This window comes from Cygnus atratus, chromosome 20 (assembly GCF_013377495.2).
Source record: "Cygnus atratus isolate AKBS03 ecotype Queensland, Australia chromosome 20, CAtr_DNAZoo_HiC_assembly, whole genome shotgun sequence".
NCBI lineage: Eukaryota > Metazoa > Chordata > Aves > Anseriformes > Anatidae > Cygnus > Cygnus atratus.
In genome coordinates, this window is record NC_066381.1 from 11,176,033 (window position 1) to 11,197,264 (window position 21,232).

General features: G+C 42.1%; 1 protein-coding gene across 5 annotated transcripts in view; it reads left to right on the forward strand.

Annotated features, from left to right (window-relative positions):
• Positions 1-21,232, forward strand: part of SGSM2 (small G protein signaling modulator 2) — a 51,241-nt gene that overhangs the window by 9,880 nt on the left and 20,129 nt on the right. For all 5 annotated transcript variants that reach the window (XM_035561091.2, XM_035561093.2, XM_035561094.2 and 2 more), the window contains exons 3-8: positions 11,242-11,404; positions 14,119-14,280; positions 17,314-17,381; positions 17,878-18,023; positions 19,032-19,166; positions 19,743-19,867. In XM_035561091.2, the coding sequence (XP_035416984.1) occupies positions 11,242-11,404; positions 14,119-14,280; positions 17,314-17,381; positions 17,878-18,023; positions 19,032-19,166; positions 19,743-19,867 (799 nt within the window). The remainder of the gene's footprint in view (positions 1-11,241; positions 11,405-14,118; positions 14,281-17,313; positions 17,382-17,877; positions 18,024-19,031; positions 19,167-19,742; positions 19,868-21,232) is intronic.

Genomic DNA, 21,232 nt, shown 5'->3' on the forward strand with positions numbered 1-21,232 from the left:
AGGGAAAGAGGGAAGAAGAAGGAAGTTTTTCTTGTATCTATCGCTGTAGTTATCTGATGTGTGTTTACCAGTAATCGGCAAGCAGGGCTTTCCAGTTCAGCATGTGGCATTTACTGTGCTTGTCTGTGAGCTACCTGCAGCTCTAAGTCTTATTCTGCATGGTTGCCTGTCTTTAGATCTGACAGCAACAGGCTGCTGTAAACAAAGAATTAGAAATCTGTTTAAATCGGTTTTATACAGCAAACATAATGTCTTATTTGTGAATGAATCCAAAGACAAGGGTGCCTGAACGTTGTTCTTGCTCCCTTCGAGAACATGTAGCTGATGTGAATCTCACAGGGCTGTTTCCTCCAAGTGATCTCTTTTATACTGTATCCAGTCAAGATATCTCATTAGCTCAGCTTTTAATATATATTCTCTTTTTCCTCTTTTTCTCCTCTCATTAATAAATAAATAAATAAACTCACAAAGAAAAAATGTACAGAAGGCTTTCCAGAAGCTAGAAACATAGGAGGTTAGGATGTCTTTACTCCAGATCTACAAACCCAGGTCAAATTGTGCTTGACAAGACTGCCTTATCTTGTCAAAAGAAAAAAAAGAAGAAAAAATCTGTGACTTAAAAGCAGAATTTTGTAGGTGTCTAGGAAGTTTTTTCTGTGACCTTACATAGGTAGTGTTAACTCTTCTGTTATCCTTTCTTCACTCTCTTTTCCCAGTTTTATTGCTGTATTAAATTATAAAGAGTGTGTGGGGGGGTGTTGTTGTTGTTGTTATTGTTTTATAGGATGAATTATATTAGTTTAGGATTTTTGAAGGAAATAAGAGATTTGAAGATTAACTCAATTTCATTTAAACTGATTGAGATAGATATCTAACTCATTGGGAAATCTTCAGCCTCTGCCTGAAGATTGCATTATTTTCAAATATTGCTATTTTCTTGTTGTTACGAATCAGTCCCAATATTCAGTTCCAGTATTTATCTTCTTAAATTCCTTCCGTAGCCCAGCACGCTGTGACTTCTTGCGAGAAGCATGAGATGTCTGTACTAACTGGAGCCTTGGAAAGAGGGTGGACAGCAGCAGCCAGTACCTATACAGGTCTCGGCAGAGCAGCTGTCAGCTGTTGTTCATTTTCTCTGGTGAACTTGGCAAATGTAGACAGTGACTTCTGGGGCCGAGGTCTGATCAGCACCCTGGGCGGCAGGGCAGGGCAGGGCAGTGCAGAAGCGCCCTGCTGTGCCTGCAGCGAGCGCGGAGGTGTGAGCGCACGCTGTGCGCGCGGTGCTGAGCGGTGCCGCCTGCCTGGCCGAGCTCCCTGCCACCCTGGGTGAATGCCAAGCCCCCCGTGCAGGAAGGCAGCCCCAGCTCTGAGGCGGCTGTGATAGCCGAGCTGCTTTGCAGCTAAATCACCTATCTGACTAGTAGATAAAGGGAGGTTTATTGCCCTGGCCTCTGCTCCGTTACCGTTGTGGTGTTTGTTTAATGCGCTTCATATTTTGCTTGTTTACTGCATCTGCAGAGCTGCAATAACTGCCCTGATTGCCCAAACACTGTGCTGCATTTGTGTGCGTTATTCGGTGGAGGAGGAAAAAGAAGGGGGCAGGGGGAGCCTGCTGCTGGAGAACTCTTAAAGCAATCCATGTGCACAGTGCGTACTTGATGCTTTATGAATGGGTTATGTAGCCAGAAATTATATTGCTCCTGTAATAATAGTAATTAAATGTAGTAAATGTGCCTTGTTTTTAAAGGTAAATTGATAACTGCTCCAGCTCAAAACAAACTTTGAACAGACAATACTTCCTCAGTGAAGTTAACTGTATTGCTCTGCTTGGTGTAATTAATACTTAAGTGTAGCAAGGATGCTGACAAAAACTGGCATTGTACAAAATGTTTAACATTGACTTCATATTTGTTTTAAAGGAGATGTGAACTTTGAATTGACTTGTAATTAAATTATTGTTTATTGAATGTATTTGTGCTTTACCTAGTTTATAATTTAAAGGCGTTCTTACATTGTTTAAAATAAGTTGTGGTAGTTTGTTCTCTTTGAATAAATATTTTGAGTGTATTAAGTGAAATAATCCTTAATTCTCATGCTGTGAAATAATAGCCATAAACATCAGGTGGATTACCGAGAGCTGGGATTTGCCAGAATCAACACGTGCGTTGTGTAGGTGTAAATCCAGCGTACCTGCTTGTCCCAGTGAATGTAGCTGCTGCACTGTGGAGGAAGGTTAGCAGTGCACACAAGTAGAAAAGGTAACGTGGTCACTGCAAGGCATGCAGGACTTGGCTTTTCAGTGAGATTTTTAGTTGAATCAGAGAAGGTTTGAACAGCATGAAAAGCATTTTTTTGGCCTGAATAGTAACTCTGCTACCAGTAATTAAACCCATTAATTAAAAAGTGCAGAATCCCCATGCGGTTGAATTGCAGAGGCCAGTTCTGATTTTGAGCTGTAGAGCGGTACTCAATGCTGCGCTGAGGCTTCCTTCAAACCCTCTTTGAGGATTGCACGTTTGCACCACATGAGCCTCTGAGACGTGAGGAGACGAGAGTGGTGGAGGGGTTCCCCTGCTGTCCACCCGACCTCATCTGGGACCTTTTGAGCTTTGCACAGGAGTCGTGCTGGGGACTGGACAGGCTTACCACAAGGTCACTGCCGCTCTCCGTTCCTTTTCTCCCGCGGTGCTTGGTGCCCACTTTCCTTTGGAGCTCCTTATGCTGCAGGAGAGGTGACAGCTGCAGCACTCACGTCCCTAGTGGCTGTGCTTGTCGCGTGTCTAGCTGACCCTGGAGCCAAAGTAGGCAGTGTAATACCACTGCACAGCTTCCAAAAGTGGCCCCCTCATTCCTGATGATATTCCTTCTTAGACCATTATGAGTATTAAGTGTTATTTATTTAGTTAGTTAGCTAGTTTTGGTAGCAGCCAAATTTCTTCTCTTTTGCCTGGGTGATGATAGAGAAGGAGGTGCATGAAGCAAGCTCTGTTCAGGGCACTGCGGCGAGAGGCTGTTTTACTCTGGGGGTGACCTCCAGGTCCATAGCGTAACGCCCAGCCGACAGGTAAATGTTATTGTACTCCTCAGTATAATTTCTCTCATATTCTTCTCTGAGATGTGCAGTAGCTCGTCCAGGTTCCCTGTGTATGCTTCAGTGCAGCAAGACTAGAATATCTGTTTTTGACTCTGGACAGGTTGTGTTACGTCAGAGCTGGGCTCCAGACTGAAGGGAATGAAAATGGCTTCTTCTGTGAAGTACTTGTTGGCCGGTGTTAGTACTCCCCTTCAGGCAGAGCAATACAAACGCACCTTTAACCGGTGTGCGTGTTAGGCGCGTCCCCCAGTGTTCCCAGTCAGGGCATCATGTGCGCTATGACTTGGTGCCTGTGTGGCGGGCTGGTGGCTGTGAGACGTAAAGTCCTCTCACTTTTATTTCAGAGAGACTTTTTATCAAACCTTTTAACAGTTATTTCCCGGCTTTAATTAGCTGTCACCTCAGTTTGGTAAGGGAGGTTACTATCCCATTCCTTTTGGAGCTGGCAGACGGCAGGGCAGCAGCTGTGTGGCTGCATTTTCTGGAGCACACCACCAGATGCTTAGGCTGAGATTGGTTAAGTGCTTAAGTTTCAGGGTCTGCAAATGTTTGTAGGAATGCAATCAGATAGTTTTAATTGAAATCCCACAGAATGTCTCTGTCAAAGCTGGCAAAGGCAGACCAGGAAGCCTTTGAACATGACTATGGCTGGTGACTGCTCCAGGCCAGGAGCCTGGGGTAGCTCGGGGTTAGCAGTGTGCCTGAGCTGCGGGGGTGCCTGGCGGTGCTAGTTAGGAGTGCAAGCTGGTAACATGCGTAAGGGTTAACAACAAAAATGCAGTTAGTTGTGGGACTGTTTTCTTCATTAGTTTTATGATGACTTGTTATCCCATTTTGCACAAAGTTAATTGTGTTTGAAAGAGAAGATCTAATTAGGAACCAATGACTCTATGATGCTGGAGCTTGTGTTCTGTTTTTTCTCGTTCAGGACCTGAAATCCGAGCAATTATCAGAGTCACCAAGCGTCATGATTGCCAGCCCCGAGTAATGAAAAATCATGAGTCAGAAATACTTTCCTTCATGGTCCTAAGTTACAGGACTGGATTAAAGGTTATGACGGGAAAATAGAATCAACTGAGGAATAGAAATGTATTCTTAAATAAGTTCTTATGCAGAAATTCTTATCCAGTGATATTCTTCAAGATAATAAAGCTTTCAGAAGAATATCAAATATCCACAAACTTGCAGTAAAATCATGGAAGGTAGCAATGTGGGAAACCCCTCTTTGTTCATTTTTAAGGTGAGAAATAAATTCCTGATAGAAACCCTTCCTCTGCCTCCTCTTTAAAGCATGGCAACAAATTATTAACAGATGTTCCATGAAAGAACAGGAAATTGATTTGGAGCTTGCCTGGACCTCATTTTTGAACTGTCCTGTGTGTCTGTCTGCACAACAAGCTGTTCCCATCCAGTTCAGTTAGAGTTGCAGGTTTGCAGTTCCTCTGAAAATCAGTTCCATTAGGAACAGATGCTTTATGCTTTGGGGTTTATAGGAAATCGCCTCAAGGCTTCTAAATAACACCATATTGCTGGGGTCTGACAAAAAATTAAGAAATCTGTTGCTCCTCTTTCTTTTTTTCTTAGCTTGCAGAGATGTAACTTACATAGAAATAGATGTAAATAACCGTTGTCCAAACGGACATTTTATTATTTTAATTCTTTTAGCTTTCTATCCTTGGCATTGGCATTTTAAAAAGTGCAGTTAATCAGCTATGGAAATACAGGTCTCTTGTAAACAAAGTATGAGCTTTCCTGTATTTCTGTTCCTATTTGGAAAACAAATGGAACATTTTCAGTGATGAATAATGCCTATAAAATAGTTTACAGAGGTTCTACCTCACTTCATAAACACATTAGCCCAAAGAGAGTGCCAGAGATTATCATAATTGATGGGAGGCAAATACTGTTTCACACAAATTTGAAAGCTTTTTGATTGTGCCCCAAAGGTGACCACTTATAAGTGATGAGCAGAGTGTTACAGAAGGGGAGAAAAGAGTGAATATTAGCTCTGATGTGAAATCATTTTTTAAACTGCACGTGCTTTTAGCTTGAGAAGTGAAATATAATTTCTTATGCTTTTTACAGCACTCTGCTAAACATTTTATGTTAGTCATGGGCCATCAAATTGGATCATATTCAATTATTTAGAGAAACCTCAGTTATTTTGATTTGCCTGTAATAGTGTTTAATGGAAACACTTCCATTTTCTGAAGAGTATTGAGGTTCTTGAGGCTTAGTGATCAAGATTTTAAAGAGGAATGGTCACCAAATTCCAGCCCTGATGTGTCCTAGCCAGAGTTATCTTTAGAACTGAGGATTGTCCGTTCAGATACCTCCCCTGGGGTTTATTGCAAAGGAGGTGTCTGTGTGGTAGAGCAAAACAAAAGTAGTTTTAGGCCAGGTCAACTTAACCATTAAACCACACAGCTGTGCACGCTTAGTTTCCACTAGCTGCTGCTTTCACTGTGCTTCCAGAGGGAAATGAAATAATCGTCAGTATTGAAGAAATGGCACCAGCAGTCAAGGGAGGTGGTAACCGAGCTCCAAGCTATGTATGTACCCCCTTGCTGCAAGTAACTGGTAAAGTGGGTAGGCCTGAGAGTGAGAATTTACATCGCCCTGAAGGATGGGTGTGCATGTGTCTTAAGTGCTGATTGTGGCCTGACTGTTGCTAGGGGAACTTTTCAGGCTAATATTTCGATTATCTATGAGGATTGTGTATTTCATGCCATTAGTAGCTCAGGAGCTGGTTGTTGCATCTGACTTGGATGTTTGTAAAGTGTAATGTCCAGTGAACTTGGCAGGGTGTAGCAAGGCCTGCTTCAAGTTTGAGGTGGGCTTTGGAGAGCGAAAAGGTGAAAAGAGGTGAAAAGCACCTCTTAAATGAGTGATTTGCTACATTAATGCTTTAGTAAATGCTAATAAAAGTAATAAAAAGTGTTTTTAAAAGTCTACCTTTTGCAGCTTGAAATGAAAATGAAATTAAATATGGAAACATGTTTATGCCCTCCCGATTGGTCTAACATCAGGCATCGTGACTTCTCAGCTGAGCAGCCAGAGTAAGAGCTACAGCAGAAAGAACGCCTTTAACTGCCTCGCTAAATCTCTCTCTTAGCAGTGCTGGTGTTGTTCCAGTACAACCGTGATGGGGCTGCTGTTAATAAGAGCGTGTTAAAATGTACCAGACTTGCAGAGAAGCTGCAAGCTTCAGTTGCCAAAACCTTGTGGTGAAATGAAAAATGGATATATGCTAAAAGAGAGTGTTGGAGGAATACATCAGGAATGGAAGCGACACATCAGCACAGATAACTCTGATGCGTGTCCATATTAAGGAATGCCCAGTAACAAAGCAGGGGTTGTACATAACTACTGAGGCATTATCTTGAGGTTGTAATTATAAAGAAAATATTTAATCGAACTTTGCTTACTATAATCTTGCTTTTCTTCTGTTCTATGAAGCAATTTGTTTCTTTTTAACAGGATGTTAAAAGGGGATTGAGACTTAAGCACACACGATACTCTGTTTTCCCCTCTTCTTTAAAATGCACAAAGCAGTACCTGTGGGACAAAGGTATCTTTGATTTGAAAAGGATTTGGGTATCTCCTCTGCAGTCACTTGCTTCTTGGTTAGAACGCGGTACCTCTGGGTGTCTCACCTGCTCTGCACGCATTTCTCAATGACATGGCATGCTGTAACTTGGGGATAAGATTGGTTTCAAGCTGGGCAGATCTGTGATGAGTTAGGTACAGCAAGAGCAGCTGGAGATCGTGAGCATCTTATTGCTTCTTTGTCATCCTCCTCTTTTCTCTTGTTCCTATTTTCTTGAGCCTCATGAATTCTATTCCCTGTACACAGTTTCCATGAAAACAAGGCATTTAGCTGTGGTGTTTCTTCCTGTCTAAGGAAAATCTCATCTGCTAAATAAATCCCATAAATAATCCTTCCACAGGCCTTTTCTCTGCTTACCACCCTTCCAAGCCCATCCCTAGAGCTCTCTTATTACACGGTCCATTAACTCTTGTCGGGATTTTGATAGAGGCAAAAAAGGAGAAAAGCGAAGTTGTCAGTCTGACCCTGCAAGAAGTATCCTTGCTGAAGTCATAAAAATGTGACATTCATTAAAGCTGTTGGGGACAGAGATTATTTTTGTTGTAAATCAATAACATATCTGCACTTAATTAAATTCAGCAGTGGATACTGCGGGGGATGTTCCTCAAAATTGGCTGAAGTTAATGAATTTTTAGATGGCTGCTGTCAGCTGAATGATAGAAAAGAATTACCTGAGCTGTGTTGATTTTCTTCCAAGCACAGTGCTGCTCCTCCAGTGGGCACATAATGGGTAGCTGTGTTTTTCTGTAGTCAGTTTTTGCTTGTATATATTGTTGTAGCTACAACGACAGTAGGCAGGCTCGAGATTGCATTATGCTGTGCTTAGAAAGCCTACAATAGTTATTTACCTGTGTGCATGCAGACGAATAAATAAAAGCATATGTTTGTGTGTAGAAGCTACCTGTTTGTATGCAAAACTACCTGTTGATGTTTTTGTGATTTTACCAGGTTCCCCAGAAACAGCTGCATCTTCATCTCTTTTTATGTTTTTCAAGACTGGTAGATTCCAAAAAGGGAAAAATGGCTCATTTTCTTTAAATAAGGAAAGGTTCTTCTAACTATACCCCCTAAAATGTTCTTTGTGTTATATTTGCAGGCAGCAATCTCTGTGTTCTGCACTTTGCAACTGCAGGACATTTACCTTTTTCTGGTTTCTTAGTAAATAAGGAAAAGTAGGAAACTTGCAGAAACTTGCAGAAACCTGATTTGCCTAAGCCTCCAGCTTTCTTCTCCCAAAATAGTTCTGTCAAGATTTCTCTGGCCCAGCTCCTTCATGCATTTTTGACGTTGTCTCCATTGCTTGGCGGTTGGGTTTGTGTGTGTCTTTGTAATACATAATATGCATGAATTTCAGCTGGTTGAAAATGTACGCTGAGGCACAGTGGAAATGAGGAAGGGGAGTGTTTGTGCACACCGTGCCCTTTTGTGTCTTCAGTTAAAATTTGTCATTTCTGACACTGTCCAGCATAACAATAGGAAGGGGGTATATTATGTTCTGTTTGTTTTCACCTATTCCCACAAGCCTACAAGATGAATGTCAAGAGCGTGCCGTGGAGAACTGATGTAAATCCAAGAGGTGGTCAAGAAATAAGCTAATTCTCTTGCAGATTAACAGAAAGCAAGAGGCATAAGCAGCCTAACTGCAGAGCAGCGGACTTGTGGAGGCCTTTCTGCACAGAGAAGGAGAGGCACAGAGGTTTTCAGGAAGAAGAGTTTGTAATTGCTGATATATTTCCCTGTAAAAAGTGTGCTTTTACTGATTCAATCCAATGTTTAGAAAATAGAAATTTAGTTTTTGTGGTTGGTTTTAAAAAAGGGGGGAAAAAAAGAGACAAGGTAAGTGGAGCATGTGCACGCATGCTGCTGTTGTGGGCGATGCTGACAAGGTGCAGTGCAGTGAGATGAGAGCATCTGCCGCTGGGCATGCAGAAGACAAAAGTCCTTGAATCTTCCAGGCAGCTGCCCCCCGATGTGCTGTGAAGCTCTTGTGCAGCTTGCTGTGTTAGAGGGCGCCTTTCTGCTGCCCTGCACCGAAGAGGTGACATCCGTCACCTGTTCCTCTGCCCTAGTGTTGGAATAGGAACGCATCTAACATCTCCTGCCTCTTCCTCTCTCCTCCTAACATCTCTATCCTTAGCTGGATAAAAGCCACTGTGTTTGAAACCCAATGCACGTTAAGTCTGGTGTGAAATCAAATTCAGTTAGCTGTCCTGCAATATTTTCTTTGCATAGAGGAGCTCTGAGAGAAAAGTTGAAGAGAGATAGTATTGTTAGCCTCAGTCTAGTGGTGAAGTAGAGGCGAATGAAGTGACTTGAAGGTCACACAAGTTACAGCTGGGACTAAAACCTAAACCCGGATCTCAGGGTACCTTACACATAAAGCTGGACGTGCTGCATTAATCTCTCATCCCTTGGAACGCATATTTTGAGGCAATCCAGGAGTGAATTCCAGTGTCTCTCCCCTTGCAAATAGCCACTACGCGTGTGTTACAGTCCATCAGGTACTGATGTTACGCCAAGTCCTTGTGATGAGAAATGTCATGATGGAATAATTAAATATTGGAGCTTTAGGGGCAGTCGCTGTGGAAATGCCCTCCATGGCAGCTGCAGTGTTTGTTAATAATTAAAGCTGTGCCTGCTATGCTTTTCACTAAATTTGCTTCATCAATATTTTATTGTTTTAAAGAAAGAAAAAAAAATACAGCGAAGGTGGGAAGAGAGCCTGTTTCCTAAGCAACAGCAATGCGCTGCTTTGCAGTTATTTTTAAAGGCAGGTTGCTTCATTTAAGATTTGGTACCAATTATTAGTGCATTTCTTCAGGCATCCGGAAAGCTGCTTTTCTTTTTACGTTTTCTTTATTTCTAATTGAAAGACAGAGCAAAACAGTAGCTGAGTTAAGAGTCGTCGTGATGGTTGCTAGACGGGATCTAAGGCTGTGCTGTGAAGGACATCCCGGTGCTGTCATCGCTCTTTGTTCTTCCCGTGCCGCTCTGCCTGGCCTCGCACAACCTGTGGGCAGCCAAACTCGCTTGCCCCCGCCGCTGCTTCTGTATGAGATGCACAGATGCTCCCTCTTCATCCGAGCAGGAACAGCCTTGCTTGCAGGGATGGCATCAGCGCTGGGCTCCCGCTTGTAAGGCTGCAGGCAGACAGGCACTGCCTCTGCCACCTACGGATGTCCTTTGATTGCAGCAGATGTTTCCTGGCATAAGCTGATGCTGAGAGGGGTCAGGCAGGGATGTGCCTGTGTCTCCTAGCCTTTCTTTCGCAGAATAGTGCTGCTCTTTAGCTTTTGCACATGGCAGGGGTGAAAAAGCAAAGGGGTGGTTGTCTTCTGAGGCTGCAGTTTGGGTTGGGCAGTACAGCCGTGTGGAAGCAGGGTCAGGCTTGCTGCTCAGTAGCCTTGTGAAATGCAGTCCAGGTGCGTTTCCTACAAGATGCAGAGCAGGGCTCTGCAGAAGCTGAGACCATTTGCGCTGTTGCTTTGTTGCCACGCTAATTCCCAGTGGGTTTTTGGTTGTTGCTTCTCCTGGGCTAGGACTTCTCTGGGTTCAGCCTCAGCCAGGAGCCTCTTGCTAACGGCAGTAAGAAATGCTGGGACAGTTATTGCAGAGTAGCTCGGGGTCGGCTGCAACAATTCAGGGTGTACAATTAGAAGACTTGGCTTTGCTAAATCAAGTTAGTTGTATCTTGAAAAAAATATATATTAAGATGAACAGTCTAAAATCCACAAACCATCATATTTAATTCTAGTGGCTCTTCCACAGGCAAATTAGGGATTCCCATGTAAAGTTTACCTTCTGTCAGATTTATCCATTGCTGCTTAGCTTAAAGACATATCTGCCTTCAAAGTTGAAAGCAAAATAGTGTCATTGTTATCCCACGATGCATTTCCCAAGTGCTTTTCTAGTGCTGTTTTCAGCACTGTAAGAGCAAACGGTAGTGTTTTCAGAACACACATTAGGTTAATTTGTGTAGTAGGGATGTGTTAGCAGGAAGCCAATTAGAGATTTCTTTTTTTTTTTTCCAGAGTTATAAGACACAAAATGTGAAGTTATTAATACCTCATAAATGCTTCTCTTATTTATTTATTCATTCAGCAGGTAGTTGCTCAGTCTTGCAAAGTGAAGCAGTAGGGTAGCAGTGCTGAAAATCAAGGGGACATCTCTACTAATGCTGCTCGATACAGACACATGCTGTAGTCCTTCAACTGCTGGAGCGTCTAGGCTAGCTACATGCAGGCGGTGTTTCCACATGCCATTAAGTTTTGCCTGGGACTTGGGTTAGTTTTCAGGGTTCATTTTCAGTAGAATCAGGAATTCTTCCACTGTCTGTAACTTACAAGGTGCTTATTGTTGCAGATGAGATATATACTTGCATCATCTGATTTTGAGATCTAGTCTGTCTTTCTCTCTCTGCACCTCCCTGTTCTTTTGTCTCCACACCTGACCAGTGGGTGTTAGCAGACGGCAATCACCAAACAGAAGCCTGAAGGACAGGAGTACTCATAAATATATCTCCTTCCCTTTCTTGCAGGTGTTGTGGAAGCATGTCTCCTGCACATGCTGAAGCGCAGGGCTGCTGGCTTCCTGCGGACTGACAAGGTTGCTGCGCTGTTCACCAAAGTTGGCAAGACGTACGCAGTAGCAGGAGACATATGCAAGAAAGTGCAGGAACTGCAGCAGCAGGTGGAAAGCAGGTGAGGCTGATGTCTGTTTACCAGCAAAATTCCCGCAACGTGTATGCAGCCTGGAGAGGTTACGGACTTGTTGGTTCATGCAGAGAGTTTTTTATTAGCCAAATTTGTTGTAGCTTTGACTCTTCAGTGTCTGTAACTGTAAGACAAATGTTTTTGTGTCATCAAGCTGATAGTTAGCAAAGAGACAGAGCTTGGGAACTGGGTCTTTGGTGTTTTGTGTGGTTTCTTGTAGTGTAGAGGATCAGGGTGTCCAGCCCACACAAAACAACAGAAGTTAATAATAACTGGTGATTTGACAGAGCGCTCACAGCCAGGGTTTGATGGACCAGTTTGGACTGTTAGTGGGAAGGGATGTGGGTGGCAAGAGGAACTGATAGAACAGACTCACTGGAAAAGCTGTTTTAGCTGATAGAACAGACTTACTGGAAAAGCTGCTTTAGCATTCTTCTTGCCAAACCAGTAACAGAAGATTTGATTTGTGGGTATCACAGCAGAAATAGTTGAGTTAATGGATACAAAGAACAGTTGGTGAAAGGATGAACTCAAGAAGACGTGGACAGCAATGAGAGTGATCGGAGGAGCGCATTTAGGCACGCACTGGGCTTGAGCACAACTGAATTTGTATTGGAGTCGAGGACTTGAGATTGCGATGAGGTCACCCCAGAGCCTACTCTTCTCCAGGCTGAACATCCCCAGCTCTCTCAGCCTTTCTTTGTAGGAGAGGTGCTCCAAAATCACAGCGCATGAGCCTGTGGGAAGAGTGTTTTGTATTGTACACAGGACAGGAACATTTTTTCAGATTTCATTTTTCAGACAGGAACATTTGTACAGACTGTTGTACAGTGGCACTGCTAAGCCTTAAGACATCTTTGTGGATTGTAGGAACTTTTTAGCCTTTTGATCAACTTGCTGTAAAAATGGATTTGTCAAGAGAGCGACTGCACGTTTGTGTTGCATTGAAGTCTTCAATAATTGACAGTTGTTTAAATTAGCACTTATATTTCTGTGTAATTTTCTGGCACTTATCTTTATTAAGCTTCTTCTAATTATCAGACCTTATGTAGTTTTTAGCAAGTACATATGTGTTTTTTAATATATTTTTATTTACATGACTACTGATTTAGACTGGTATTTTATTCAAGTTAGTTTTTTAAATATTGGAAAGAAGGATATCAGTGATGTTGTCTATTTCTTTGCTTGGGATCGTCACTGCATGTGTGTGTTGCCTTGCAGAGGTTTTGTCATGGCCTAATGGAGGACTAGGGGCTGTGTAAATGCAAAGAACTACGGGTTTCACCCAAAACAGTGCCCAACTATTGTTGCTCCTTGGAAATTGTATTTCCACCATGTGAAGCTGTGCAGTGGCATGGCAGGAAGCACAGCATATAGGATCTACAGAAAACAGTACCATCCTGTTCCTGCGGCAGAACACTTCCTCACAGCATGCCTGAGGCACAGCTGCCCCTCTGGGCTGGCCTCAGATAGGTTTGCTGGGCAGCAGGTAACTCCGCAGGAAGGGGTGACAACCTCCTGCGTGGTTCAGAGCCCACCTTGCTGAGCAGTGCCCACATTCTTGTTTACAGCCGAACTTGGGAAGTGATTCTGCTTTGTACAACCAGCTTGCCATCCTGTCACTAAAAGACAGCATCGAACTCCCCGTTTCTGCAGTGGGCCTGTTGCAGTGCTGCCTTATGCTGTCAGAACAAGCAGGGGGCTTGGCTGCAAGCAAGCTCCCAGCTGGCTTTGGATGCTCATTTGCTTTAGTCCTGGTTTCTCAGTTTGATGTTGCTTATCTCTTAGTTGTCTTGTTGTCATTCTGTAGGTGGTAAGAGAGAGGATCTCACTGCCAAGACACTAGCACAGACTGTGCTGTAGCTAGCTATACATGGTGCTTTACAGAGAATAAAAAGACAGGCCTGTGCCCAAGGACTGCCTGACAGTTGTGTGGCAGGAGCTCCCTGGAACAGCTCTGCCTGTGTTAATCTCAAATCCTACTCCGTGCTCATGGTCTCAGTGGGAATATCTCATGCTGAAGCAGCTTTCTGTCCTCGTGGGCTCATGGCTAGCTTGAGCTTGAAGGTACAAAAGAAAGCTGGGAGACAAAGAATCTTTTTTACCATCCTCCATGTAGCTTTCCCAAGTAAGTATGAAGCTTTATTTGATAAGAAGCAAATTTCTGTTCAAGTGCAACTTACTTTACGTTATAGTTCGCATTTTGTTGTGTTTTCATTCTTTTGGGGCCTATGGTCTGCAAGAGATTTGCTGCCTGCTCTTTTTAGCCTATCGTATGTGGAAGTTTTGGAGGAGCTCAAACGTTGGGCTTTTTCTAAAGCTTCAATAGCAAAAAGATATTTTTGTTAGGGACGACTGACATACCTAATACTGATTTGTTTGGGGGATTTTTTTAGAAATTATTTAGCATCTCTTCTTCAATTAGATAGTCCTTACAGACTTCTCAGATTGATAGCCCAGAACAGAAGCATCCTGAATCAGTAGTCAGAGCGATGACTTTCAGAAAATCCCTGATGAGGGACTGACTAAGACTCCACATCCCAGTAGTGGTGAGTGCTAACATAATGTACACAGCTAGTACACAGGTATGCATTTGTCAGATACGTGGTGTGTGTTCCAACAGCATTCTTTTCACTGGAAGGTTTCCAGTGAGGGGAGGAGAGTCTGAATTCTGACAACTTTTACTTTATCTCCTTTTGCAGGAAAAGTCAGCCAAATGGACAGGAACCCCTCAAGAGGCAGGGATCAACCACTAGTAAAACACCTGTGCTGACACCTCAGGCCATCAAACACATATGGGTTCGGACAGCATTGATTGAGAAAGTGCTTGACAAGATTGTGCAGTATATTGTTGATAACTGCAGGTAAGGAAAGAATCAGAAGCACAGAGGTTTGTTAGAGTGATGTGTTTAGGTGTCTTTTGATTTCATCAAAAGTCTTCTGCAAACTTCTTTGATACTGAATAGATCTGGTAAGGAGAAAACCAGTTACAAAGTCATTCAGTCATTTAGAAAAAAAACACTTGTTTTGAATCCTTGACAATGTTACAGACATACAAAAATGCTAACAGCCATACAGCTCTCCAGAAATCAGATAAAAAACTAACTTCCAATTTAGTAGAGGTGTTTTTTTTTTTTTTTTTTTTTTTAAAGTTGGCAAAATACTAAACAATGCTAGCAGAAAGAGTAATGCATTCAGAAGTATGTGAAGCCCTGATCCTTTCCACTCACTAAGGCACCTTAGGCTTCAGTAGTTATTTAGGTGCCCAAATTCTAATGGGACCTAGACCTCAGTGACTTAGTGGAATATAAATGTATTCTAGTAGGTCAGGAATGCTTAATTCACTCACGTTTGTTTGAAAGTAACCCTTTGGAATTTTAGCATGTCAGGAAGAAGGGAAATGAGATTAGAACAGGGGGAGTTAATGATGTAAAACCTTAGAATTTTGCAAAAAGGTTCTTTGAATCATATTTCCTTCTTCAAAAATTTGGGCTTTGTGTAAAGTGAAACTTCCCTTGCAAAACTAGAGAAGAGTATCAATGCTTTATGGATGTAATCCACAGGGACTCTTTAAGAGGAAAAGAGAAGTTCTCTATTCTGTCATTTCCTACTGTCCAGCATTAGCTTTGGTTTCCCAAGAGGTGGTTCTGAACTCCCCTTTGTGCCTTCCCATTCTCCCGTAAGTGATTAAGAAGAATTATGGAGCACCCTGGGGACAATTTCCCATGAGAAGAGAAAGGTAGGAACCCTAAAGTTGTATCTGGTCCCAGAAAAGTATATCTACCCAGTTTGCAATTACCATTGCAGTTTGTTCACAGTGCTGCTCTTGTAAGTCTTTCTGCACTAGGGGGACACATTCTTGGCTGTCCAGCGCCTAAGGGTCTGAACAAGGGAGAGAGCTAGGGCAGAGGAACTTACTCTCACAGTATTTTTTGTTTGCATTATTGTTTTCTTTGTCATCAGCTTTATTTTCATGATCTATTTGGCCATTAAAAAGAAAGAGAATGGAAGAAAGGTCTTTCTGCTGTTCAGAGAAAACCATTCCTCTGAGAACAATTTCAAGAGCTGTGTGTAAAAGAAACTGAGAGGGTTGGCTGTGTCCCACAGACATAGTTAATGAAAGTATTTTGTATCCAGTGAGTCAGGATATTTGCTGATACATGGATACAAGAATTTTTTTACTTTTTATTCCACATAATTCACTTGATATGTGACAAGAGAATTAGGTCACAATTGTTTCATTGCCATGTATTGTAGGTGTTCCCTTACCGGCTTCTCCATTCATGCAGATGGGTTTAAGGCCATGTCCTTAATTGTAGGTGTCTGATTTTGAGAACCTCACTCACAGTGAATAAGGCTTGTTCTCATGCATTTTTGTGAAATAACTGCTCAAATACTACATGTTTCAAGTTCTTCAGCTTCTCTGTTCTTGAGGAAGAGATGTTTTAGAGTTTGAGCCCCATCTAGTGGAAGAGACGGCAGATAATAACATTTTGAGATATTTGGGTGTTTAGATTTTTTGACTGTTTTTTTTTTTTAAGTCATCTTTGCCTGCTGTGATGGGAAGACTTTTGGGTCACTGCAAGAGCTACTATTTGTAGTAGTTCATTGTTTCTGACAGTGTTTCAAGAACATTCCTTACAGATGAACAAGATGTTTTAAGAATGTGTGGATCTCTCCGTCTCTGTGGAAAACTGGCAAAATTGCTTACAGAGAGTTGTTATTTGTCTCTGTATTGCATTAGTGTCTAAAGCCTCAAATCAAATATACTGGGTAAACACATTTAGCAAAAGGCAAACTCCTGCCTCTCGAGCTCAGTGTCAAAAATAGATGAGGCAGAAGGAGCATACTGAGAGGAAGTGACTTGCCTGATATTATACAGCTGATGAGTGGCAGAATATGGATCAAAAGTAGGGATGGTGGTCATCTTATTAAATATAGAAGTCTGGAGGGTAGATTTATTGAACTGCTTGTTCTAGGCTCCCTTTATGCTCCACTGAGATCTAGTCAATGTTACTGATAGAGTTTGGGAAATGATCTACTACTAAAGGAAGTGTCTAAAATAGGCCAAGTTAATTTCTTCATAGCTTTCTTGCAATATATTTTAATACACTTTAAGAATAGGTAGAATCATAGTATCATCTAGATTGGAAAAGACCTTCAAGATCACCAAGTCCAGCCATTAACTTGACCTACAGAGTGCCGTCACTAAACCATGTCACTTAGTGCCTCCATTTATGACGCACCATGTAGTAAAAGCCTTCTAACTACCTGCAAACCCAGCACAACATTTCTTCTTTGGAGATTAGTCCGTGAGCCAGTCAATCCCTAATAGAGCTTTCAGAGGAGATGCATGCATCAGTGATTTCTAGGTATTCCTAGCAACTGCTTTTCCTCTACCTGTCTAGCTCAGGAAATGTATGGGTTTTGGATCCCTTTGGTCCCATTTCTGGTGGTTTTGGTAGTCAATTTTCTTATTGCCCATTGTGTGAGAGAGTGTATTTGATAATCACAGCTAAATTCTGTTGCTGGAATTCCTTTTGCATTAGAACTGAAACTAAAACCAAGCTTGGAAAGCACTACAGATATACAGCCTAGATTCAATTTTTAGCCTTGGTAAAGCTCTTAGAACTCTAAACTCTTAAATCTTCCCTTTTATGTAGGTAATTTAATTGTCTGAATTCACACTTGAAATGAGCATTTGGCCTCAGTTTTTATTATGTTTTAAGTATGACCTGGTATATGACTGCCATTATCTATTTTGCTTTCTTTGGCTTACTTTTTGTTAAGCAATAATGTAATATTTTTAGTCAATGGACTAATACTACTGGGAGACATAAGAGCTTTTAAAAATAACAGCCAGTGTTTTTAACTGGGTTCTAATCTTTTATTCCTAGTAAATATTATGAAAAAGAAGCTTTACTGGCAGATCCTGTTTGTGGCCCAATACTTGCTTCTCTCCTAGGTAAGTTCTTGCAAAGTTATTTCTTATTATGCTAAAGAAAACAAACTGTTTCTTAAGCCATTTTATTTTATAACTGTTACAAAAGGTGATTTTTATCTCTAGCACATAGTTTGGCTAGCTGTAGTAGAGCAATAGAGGAGATGATGTTTTGTTGCCTCCAAGACCAGTGGAGACCAGTCCTATTAATTATCGGTTAGATCAGAGAATAGAAAGAAAATTGTATTCTTACAGCATGCTTGCTAGCAGATTGGAATTGTTAATGCTGCTTCGGCAGGGTATTGTGTCCTACAGAAATATTTTTTACACAGCCCTAGATAATAGGATATGATATTATATGTACTGTCTATATTATGTGCTGATCCTGTAGGATCACTAAGTGATCATTAATATTCACCTGGCTTGAGAGGAAAATCATACTTTTGGTACTTGACCAGCAGGGTAAGACTACATGTGTTTGCAAACAGACTCAGTTTTCTTTCCTGGGCTGTTTTTTTAGTTGGACCATGTGCACTGGAGTACACCAAGCTAAAAACAGCTGATCACTACTGGACAGACCCTTCAGCAGATGAACTTGTTCAACGACACCGAATTCACGGAGTTCATGGTCGCCAAGACTCACCTTCAAAGCGCCCAGCGCTGGGAGTAGGTATTTACTATGCAGCTATTTCAGAGTTACAGGGCATCAGAAGAGGGGTGGCCAGCAGGGGAGGGAGGCGATTGTCCCTCTCTACTCTGCCCTTGTGAGGCCCCACCTGGAGTACTGCCTCCAGGTCTGGGGCCCCCAGCACAAAAAGGACATGGACCAGTTAGAGCGAGTCCAGAGGAGGGCTGCAAAGATGATCAGAGGGCTGGAGCACTTCTCCTATAAAGAAAGGCTGAGAGAGCTGGGAATGTTCAGCCTGGAGAAGAGAAGGCTCCGGGGAGACCTCACTGCAGCTTTTCAATACTTAAGGGGGGCTTATAAAAAAGATGGAGAGCAGTATTTTGCTCGGGCAGATAATGACAGGACAAGGGGGAATGGTCTTAAACTAAAAGAGGGGAGATTTATATTAGATGTCAGGAGGAAATTCTTCCCTCAGAGGGTGGTGAGGCATTGGAACAGATTGCCCAGAGAAGCTGTGGATGCCCCATCCCTGGAGGTGTTCAAGACCAGGTTGGATGAGGCCCTGAGCAACCTGATCTAGTCGGTGGCATCCCTGCCCATGGCAGGGGTGTTGGAACGAGATGATCTTCAAGGTCCCTTCCAAAGCAAGCCATTCTATGATTCTTTATGTTGACAACAAATACAACCCCAGAAGAATAAGAAGAACCTTTTTCTCTTCTGTAATGGAGCCTTTATCACAGGTTAAAAGTCCATTCGGACCCAAATATTCTGTCTGTTTAAAAAAAGTTTGAGATCCAGGGCCAAATTCTGTGGCTTTTGATGTGTGATTTCTTCAGGTAGTTCACAAGAAATTACGAGCTGCCTTGGCCTGGGGTGAGGAAGAGCCCAGATCGTTTCTCTGCAAGGTCTCTTGGCTCCAGAAGAAGTTGCATTCTACAGAGATTGGTCTGAATGGAACTGTGTTCCTGTTTTACTGGACTGTCATTACAGTCGTTCCCATGCTGCTTAATTTGCCTTGACTGTTTTTGTGTGTGTGTGCATGCTAGATCCGGAAACGGCATTCAAGTGGGAGCACATCAGAAGATCGCTTTGCTGCTTCAGCAAGAGAGTATGTAGAGTCTTTGCACCAGAATTCCCGAACACACCTCCTGTATGGGAAAAACAACGTCTTAGTCCAGCCAGTAAGTCCACTGATACTTCCAGAAACCTGTGTTATCTGGCCATCAGAGAAACAAAGTATATATAATGCAGTGATGCATAGGGTGGGCCAAATTTCCCATTTTTCTCTTGTATTTTTACATGTGATTGGGTATTATTCTTGTTACTGAATTTGTGAAACAGGCTTCATCCTCATTGCCAAAAAGTTTTAAATATCTTAATGTAACATTGAGAACAAGGTTGATAGTTCTTACTTTCAGGATCTTCATGTCTCTGAGGAGGGTACTTCAGTGCTCCATCACTATGTCATGCTAAATCTTGTAAGCTGTATTAATGTAAAAATAGGTTTCTTGAACTGAAGACTTAAGTGCACGGATGATGGAGTTGTGCAGGACCTGGAAGTTGGAGTGTGATTAGGCCAGATAAAAATAGCCTGGCATGTTCTGACTGTGGCCAAACCTACTGGGCTGACGGGGTGTGCAACATTGAGGGGGCTGGAATTAAGATCTCAGAATTGTGAAGGGGTGGATAAAGGAGAAGAAAAAAGCATGCATGCACTTGAATCACCTTCATTTTCTGTCTGTTGTTTCTGTGAACAGAAAGATGACTTGGAGGCAATTCCTGGGTATCTCTCCCTTCATCAGTCAGCAGATAGTTTGACATTAAAATGGACTCCAAATCAGCTGATGAATGGAACCCTCGGAGATTCGGAGCTGGAGAAAAGGTAGTCATTGCATTCAGGAAAAGATTGGAAGCATTCATGGTGCTTATTTCTCATATACTTGGTAATATGGCATAAGTGTAACAGAACTGATTTAATCTAAGGGCTTCTGAATAACTCAGAGGTTGAGGTGTCAGGCAGCTTGAGTTCTGTTCCTGTTTTGCCACAGATTAAGTGACTTTCCAAATGTCCTGTAGTGCACTTTGTCTTAAAACAACAAAACAGGAAAGGAACAAATGTGTAGACAAGGCCCAGATGCAGGCCCACAAGGGAGTTCAAATACATAACTACTGGAATGAATTGGGACCCTGCAGGGGACCTCTGGATGATAGCATGGTAAAACTCAAAATTAAGTAACACACTAATCGTCTAATGAACTTTTCAAAACTCACTTAGGGTGGTTGTTTTAAAAAAAAAAAATAAATAAAAAATTCCAGAGTGTTTATCCTAAAAAAGGCCCCTCTGGATTAGTGATACAGTAATATACATCACAAACAGGATGTTGCAAAGTATGAGTTGGATACAGGGCCTTTTCAAATGGAAAACAAAAGCCCACTTTTCCACATGTTCTGGAGAAGGGACTCAACACTACCTTCCGTCATTACAATACTAGTATCTCCCTTCAGAGGGTCATAAATCACTTGACAAGCATGGCTAATTTCAACCTCAAAAGAGAGACCTGTAATGTCATTCTCTTTCTTTAGATCAGTTACGCATTTAATGTGGCATTCTGCTTCAGTGGAAGAGCAGGTAAAGTCCTGAACCAGGCTAGTAGGTTTCCTCAGAGAATGCCTCCTTCAATCCCAGAACAGTGCTCTCTAATGCTTAATCCACCCTGGGATTTTTGTTTTTATTTTTTAACTTCATATATATATATGTACTTTTAATAGAGCGTTATTGAAGCCTTGGGTCCTTGCTTATAATGCTAAATCATTGAGGTTGTTCTCAGATGGGTTCAGAGCTGTTTCCAGTGTTTAATCTGTAAGCTTCAGCCCCAGTGGATTTACGTGCTTCTGCTCAAAAATCCCGTGTGCAAGAAGACACAAGTGAATCTGCCTGTTGTGAAACCCAGCTATAAGACCACCATGGAGTCTGTCATAGGCATTTTAATCTTAGCTGGAACATTGTTCTAACCTGGGGGGGTGGAGGTGGGGGTGGGAAGAGCGAGGAGAGGGGGAGAAGAGGGACGGAGTTTATGAAAAGGCTGGTGTCAGATGCAGCTTCTGTGGAGAACTAATTCCTTTGCCTTTTACTTGACTATTAATGCACCTTAATTGGACAGATTTAAAAAGCAGTTATTAACTTAGCAAAGTCTTTTTTTGGGGTGCTTGGAACCACAAGCACTCCTGAATGTAAAAAAAAATAAAA